Consider the following 7,016-nt stretch of genomic DNA (forward strand, 5'->3'; position numbering starts at 1 on the left):
CCCTCACTCTCTCTCTCTACCCCCTCCCTCCACAAACCACCACCTCCTCATTCCCAATGGCACCCCTGACACCCTCTGCGGCCACCTGCCAGGCCTGTGACGGTGCTAACCACACCTCCACGCCGTGGTTGTGAAGCTTCAGGATGTATAAATTGGGGTTGCAAAGGGAGAAGAGGAACCAGACGCTGACCAGACCACAAGAAGAAGATGGAGCTTGCTGGAGTTAACTGGGCGCTCACTGTCACAGGGTTTCTCCTGTGGACAAGCAGTGCATTTGCAGCACCCATGGAGTGCCACTTCGACTCCAGAGGTGAGATATCACACTTTGAAATATCATATCTATCTGTACTTATTTAAAAAAAAACACAACAATATCTTTATTCTGAGTTCATTTATGACTTCCATCTGTTGTTCCAGCTCTGTGTGAGTTTGAGGGGAGACATTACTCACTGGGTGAATCCTGGATGGACAACGCTTGTATGCAGTGCACCTGTCTGCACCCTGTGGGTGTCGGTTGCTGTGAGACGTGAGTATACAAACAACCTGTGTGGTTTGGTGTCCAGATGCTCATGGTTGTTATACTGCATCTAGCTTGAGGGAGACCGAACACAGGAGTAGACGTTACTTCATAGTTGTGGATCTAAATTATTTTGTGTTTATGGGAAATTTTGGGTTGCACTACACAAAAAGTATCGCAAAGTATTGCATAAGTGGCAAAGTTTTAAAACACTGTAAAATATTGTACTTACGTAAAATACATAATAAATTAAGTAGTTGCCTTCCATCACTGGCATTTAGAAAAATGTTGTCAAGACTTAACTGTTTTGGAAAATCAACACTGTTTACTGAAAGTGTGACACACTGCTGAACCAGCAAAAGAAACGGAGTCAAACAGTGTTGTTTACAGTCCACATGACATACAAGTGAGGACAAGTGAGTTTCTTGCCGTAAGAGTGCTTATGTCATGTGTCTGCAACTAAACCCCACATGCTTTCACATTTTTGTGAATGACATGACTTCAAGGTGCTTTAAAAACTGCAAACATCCACTGAGTTTTCTCCTTTACCTTACTCACTGCCCAGGGTTCATCGGCCAGTGGATTTCCCCGCGTGGTGCGAGATACGTGTAGAGCCCGTGACCTGCAAAGTGACCCTGGTCCAGACAGCCGACACCCGCCTGCCATGCTCCCCAGGTGAGGACATCAACGACCCCAGCCATGGATCACTTCAGCTGCAGCAACAGCTGGAGGGGTAGAAAACCGCTCAGATATCTGCCTATGAAACCAGTACTCACCACAGTTAAATACCAGTAACCAGTTTTCCATATACATACTGTACTAATATCAAACATTAACGGAAATTGTAACTTTAAGGTTGTATAATCAATGAAGGAAATGTGAAAGAATTTTTAAGTATTTTCAAGACAACGAGCACACAATGTGCCACTTCACTAAATTTAGACATACCGGTAGATCGCTGCATCTATTTTTCATTAAACTTCTTCATCAATAACTGCTTGATATTAATTGTTTGGCTGATTCAAACTATGTAGTAAAAGAAGCAGAAGCTGCACGACTTTATTTTAATAAAAGGTTGTTTGAGGAGATTTTCACACCAAAATTGTTTTGTAAGAAATCTGGAAATGTTGAAGCTTCTTTCCTCATATTTTTTATATTCAGTCAGAAGCTAGATCTTCAATTCATCTAATGACTTATTGTAAATATCAGCAAATAGATATATACATTAATATATACTGTATATACATATATAAAACAATTCCTGTTGAATTTGACCTGTTCTCTGCTGTAACTCATTTAACCTCCAAATAAAGTTTACAAAAAGAAAATGCTGCTTTGTCTGTACTGAATGACACCCAGACACATCATTTATCAAATTTAAATCACACTTTTAATTAGTATTTCTCTTTAAGTATTTACATCTCAATACAGCCTTTGCTCAAACTAAAAGTAAGACAGTTAAACAGTTAAAGGATTTTGTTTTATAACATGAGAAAGGACAAGTGTGCCCGTGGGCTGTTGAATAAACAAGTAAAAAAAGAAATTACATATATACAGAAATGCACAACAGTCACGGAGATAGCTGCACTTCACACATGTGTTGGTCCTCCAAAAAGGAAGATGTGTTAAGTTAGGATGCACAGCAAAATGCACATGAAAATAATGCCAAAAAATAGGTAGCATTATTTCACATATGCATCATCCATCAGTTCAGTTCTGCACAAAGGAAACAAAATAAAAGCTCTTTTTTGGAAAAACACACACACACACACTCTCTCTCACACACACACTCTCTCTCTCTCTCTCACACACACTATCATCTGTCCAACATCTGTTAATAAGCTCAAAAACATAATTTTTAATGTCTTATGTTCTCACGTCGTCATACAGTCTCACACATGCAGCAGTCAAATATTAATGCTGTTGGTCCCTGTGAACTGGGACACATAGGATGCCAGGGCCGGGTTGGTAGGGAGGACCTTGATAGGAAGATCCCAGCTGAAGGTATCCACGTCGACATGCTCCGCTCCGGACCAAACCGTCACCTCCGACTGGTTCTGGTGGACCGTGGGCGGTTCCATAGGTTCCCGAGCCGTGACAAATTCAAAGTGCATGCGCCACCTCAGAGCCACTGTACAAGCAGAGTGAAGAGATTGAGTTTTGGGTTACTGTGTGTTGTTGGAGTTAGACAGGAGCTTGGCACACAGATGAGCATGTCCCTAATGTCCCTAAGGGGAGCTGTCATAACCTCTTAAATGTTATAAATAATAAATAAAATGGTCACTACCCCAAAGATAAAAACCCTAAAAAAAAGTTCTTTCTGGAGGTAAATAACTGACCCTTTGAAAATGACATTGACATCTATGAAGAAACTATTTGGAATGATTTCTCTATCACAATTTGCTGCTAGATTAGGGTTACACTTACATCATCTTAACATCTAACAAGTACATTGAATGCATTTCCTTCCTCAAAAATTATTCTCAAAGCCGCTCGCAACACTCTTATTTCCTGCCTTATGTTACACTGCATGTTATTGCGTCATCCACGAAATACAAACAAGACGAGGCCCCACTCTTAAAAATATGGCTCCAAAGAGCTACTAGTGATCATAAATCCACAGGATACATTTAACTTAAGTTGGACATGATGTGGGACAAATTTTTCCCTCATATAAATTTGTAAATATGTCTTTTTATATGGTCTTGTGTTTTTTTCCCCTCACATTTTGTCCTAATACTGTTTTATGTCTTATGTACAGAGCTTTGAATGTTCTTGTTGAAAGGTGCTATACTGGCCTCTGTACATATTAATAGTTATAATGCATTAATATTTTTATTATGGCTTGTAACAACCTCATTAAACATTCTATTAATAACAGTACTATTAACTGAACATGCATAATTAAGGACTGCTAAGATGTTTAAATGTCAGACATAAAATTTGAGATGTCACATTAATAAAACAGATGGACATGTTTCAGACATCTGGTGACTGACCTATGTCTGTGCTGAAGCCTGGTGTGACGTTGAGGGGGATGGGGAGGGAGAAGTGGCTGGAGGCCGTGTGGAGGCACGACTCCATGTGCCGTCCGTGTCCGGTGACGCTGACAGCCTGGCCGGGACGCCGCTGGTAATGCTGCTGGATCTCCTCCTCGCTCTGGAGGCTCACTGAATACTGAAATGATGTTACAGTATATAATAATTCATTCACACATTAAATTACAAACACTGTGTGTGCAACAGGAAGAAATGCAAACACACCTGTAAGCAGGGAATGTCGCCCTCTGAGAAGTTGAATGTGCCGACGATGTCCTCTCCGAGTCTGTAAACAGTCTTGAAGATGCAGAACTTTGCCACTTTCCCTCGCATGTTAGTGATATTAAACATGTCTGGAGAAAACAGAGATCCACAAGTCAAATGTAGACCATCCAAATAAAAACAGTGGCAAAATATAATTCAGAGTAGAAGATTAAAAGTAAAATACAACTATTACTTAAAGTTATAGTGATTTAACAAAACTATTCTTAATGTCTGTGTCTAGTTTACATTTCCTCCAATCACTGTGCAATACTGCATGAAAGTACTTCCTCTCTCCTATTGAAGTCCATTCTTTCATAGCTTGAAGGTGGACGGTGTGCTGGTAAACAAAGACTTCCCAAATGAAGAAGAAATGGATGGAACAATCTAACTTTAGTGAAGTTGGTTTCACTCTGTATAAAAACGGATGAGAACAACAATGAGGCTTACGTGGGCAGCGCCTTGATGTGGTGATCATCAACATGTCCAGTGCTCTCTCCAAAGGCCGAGCATCCCTGCGGCTCGCTTCCTCTTCCTCCAGGAACGGGTTAGAGGGGGAAACCTCCTCATCCTGTGGAAATGGAGGTTCTGGCATGCCTACAGGCCAACATTAAAGATTATTATAAATATACAACTGTCTTCATCTCTCAGACTAAAGAGAGAGGTAGATTTCATTATATCTGGTCATTTTTCCTATTTACTATCTTCAAAAGGAGTCTCTCACCATCCACATAAAAGTAAATCAGCATTTAGTTGGCTGTTTCCTCTTTCTGTTCATTGCCACCAATTATTAAGAGTGTTACAGCAGATCTTTGTTAGAACTGGAAGATTTGCAGTGTAAAATGCAACCATTTGAAATAAAGAGAAGTCTCACCCTGCAGAACCAGCACTCTGAAGGGAACTCTGAGAAGTTTGATAGGAGAGTTGACCCTCTGGCAGCCGATGGTCAGTTTGTAGACATACTTCACCGCCTGACCGCGGAAACTAGGAGGGCCGTCTACGGGTACGAGCTCACTGTATGAATCTATGAGAGTAGTACATATATGTTAATTTATATATAGTACATAAACATTTGAGGAAGAACTACAATTGAGATGTAATTTGGTGAGTAAATATGCTTCCATTCTGACATGCACTAAAGTAGAGTATAGTAGCGTTACAGTTTTATGTCAAAAGTTTTTTGACATATATGCAAACATATGCAAACTAACACGTACAGGTTTTGCTCTCTCCGGGATCCAGGCGCAGGTCACAGAATAGTATCTTGGGTGGTGTGTCCAGCACACACTGTCCTCGCTCTCCTGGGTGATGAAAGGAGAGGATGTTAAAGAGAAGTGGGGCATATTAAACATTAAGCAATGATCTTCCAGAGTCATTTTTATTTAACAGAATTACAAATATAACAACTGCAACTAAGTTCCAAAATATTTTAAATGATCAAGACTCTGACAATCCCTCAAAGGACCCTCTGAGGAGAGGTGTCTACTGGCTGCACTGGTTCTCCTGCATCTACAAGGGCTTTAACACAAGTATGCATGGTTTAAATAAGTAACATGAGCCCTTATGAGTCTTATAATGATCTATGTTACAATACAAGTGGATTTAGATGCATAAAGTTGATTGTTTTGCTGATACATATACGTAGGTTTTGATTTCTGAATGTGTGTGTTGGATTTCATTTTTTCCTCCCACTGACCTCTACTAGGAATAAGCACAGTGTCACTCTCAGCCTGGACATCCTGCTTGTTGCCCTGAGCCGGCAGAGCCACTCTGCTCTCACTGGCATGAAACTGGCAGTGTATCTGCGCACTGGCCCACGCCAGCATCTCACTGGGAAAAACAAAAGGTAAACCAAGGCATTTAAAGAGTCACTGATTAAATTATATATGGATCCAAGTGTCCTGCATCATATGATTCCCCACTATTAGGTTACAAGACACTAGACAGAATAACCAAGACTACATTACAAATCATAATATGGATACCCATACTGAATATGCCCTGTCCTGTCACCCTTTAACGTCCTTAATATTGTGTCTATTAGGTTATTTAATGAATATTTAAATAAATAATTGATAATAAAAAAAACAACAAATCCTCATTAAAAAACAACTGAACACTGTTGACAACCAAATTAAATAAATGCAAATTAACTTCACGTTTCATAAATAGTGCATAAAAACCATGTATTTTCTTCAAATTACATCTAATCCATGGTTTGTTTCTTAAAATTTAGGTTAATTAAGGCTGGTTATATCACACCCCAAATTCAGTATCGTTATGTAGAGGGTTCTTATCAGTAAATTGATGAAAGGGAAACAATCCTACCTGCTGGCAGAGGTGGACAGGTGAGACATGGGGTTGGTGAAAGTTATCAGACACTCCATGAGCTCCCCGGCCAGGAAAACAGGGCCTCGGGCCATAGAGGCCACCACCTCAATCATCTGAGAGGGTTAAAAAGCAACAGCCAACACGGTTAAGTTACCACATGGAGGATGCAATCACCAAAATGGAGAATATAATGAGTTATCCCTGCTATAAAACACAGCAGATTTGCATAATAAAAACACATACCTTGGCCTCCACCGACACTACTCCGTGCAGAATAACGTTATCTATGTTCCCGAGGCGAACGTAAACTTACTTATTCAAAACAATAATCTGTAAATGCACCCTTTGTGCAGCAACAATACAGTTGATCGACAAAAGCTGACAACTGAGGTAAACAAAACAAAAAAACATATATAACTTATGTAGATATCCTATACACTGTGTTGGACGACCAATCACTAACCATGGAAAACGACAACTCCTGAAGAATAGAAATACGTATCAAAAATTATACATTATCTTTATAGAAAATGTGCTGCACTGCACCTAAGTGATGTGTGTCTTAATTTAACATTTTAAAAGAAGACAATAAGAGTGTAGAAGTTTTACTGCGGTGTTGTTTTGGTCGGCCGCTGGACAAGACGACCCGTGGCAGAGCTGACGAGAGGTGGGTTGTTGCTATGGTAACTGACAGGGAGGCTTTAACGCGACATTTACGAATAATAAACGTCGCTTTGGTACATTGTCACTACACATTATTTACACATAGTTTTATAATGAGAACATTAATTATATATGTATCAAAATATGCTAATGTTAGTCAAATATAGAGCAAATAAGTACGTATTTGTGATGACGCACCCCCCTCT

General features: G+C 39.9%; 2 protein-coding genes across 2 annotated transcripts; one reads left to right on the forward strand and one right to left on the reverse strand.

Moving 5' to 3' along the window:
- Nucleotides 1-207: 207 nt before the first annotated feature.
- On the forward strand, nucleotides 208-1,254 carry msmp1 (microseminoprotein, prostate associated 1). The gene is made up of 3 exons (XM_053343109.1): nucleotides 208-310; nucleotides 418-526; nucleotides 1,083-1,254. The coding sequence occupies exons 1-3, from the start codon at nucleotides 208-210 to the stop codon at nucleotides 1,252-1,254; spliced, it is 384 nt and encodes a 127-aa protein (XP_053199084.1).
- A 683-nt stretch (nucleotides 1,255-1,937) lies between these two features.
- rgp1 (GP1 homolog, RAB6A GEF complex partner 1) lies at nucleotides 1,938-6,525 on the reverse strand. Its single transcript, XM_053343360.1, has 9 exons — nucleotides 6,391-6,525; nucleotides 6,145-6,260; nucleotides 5,513-5,646; nucleotides 5,034-5,117; nucleotides 4,691-4,840; nucleotides 4,267-4,413; nucleotides 3,781-3,908; nucleotides 3,517-3,694; nucleotides 1,938-2,648 (listed from the first exon to the last, which is right to left on the reverse strand). The coding sequence occupies exons 2-9, from the start codon at nucleotides 6,258-6,260 to the stop codon at nucleotides 2,425-2,427; spliced, it is 1,161 nt and encodes a 386-aa protein (XP_053199335.1). The 5' UTR covers nucleotides 6,391-6,525; the 3' UTR covers nucleotides 1,938-2,424.
- Between the last annotated feature and the right edge of the window lie 491 nt (nucleotides 6,526-7,016).

Source organism: Scomber japonicus, chromosome 22 (genome assembly GCF_027409825.1).
Source record: "Scomber japonicus isolate fScoJap1 chromosome 22, fScoJap1.pri, whole genome shotgun sequence".
In the NCBI taxonomy this organism is placed as follows: Eukaryota; Metazoa; Chordata; class Actinopteri; order Scombriformes; family Scombridae; genus Scomber; species Scomber japonicus.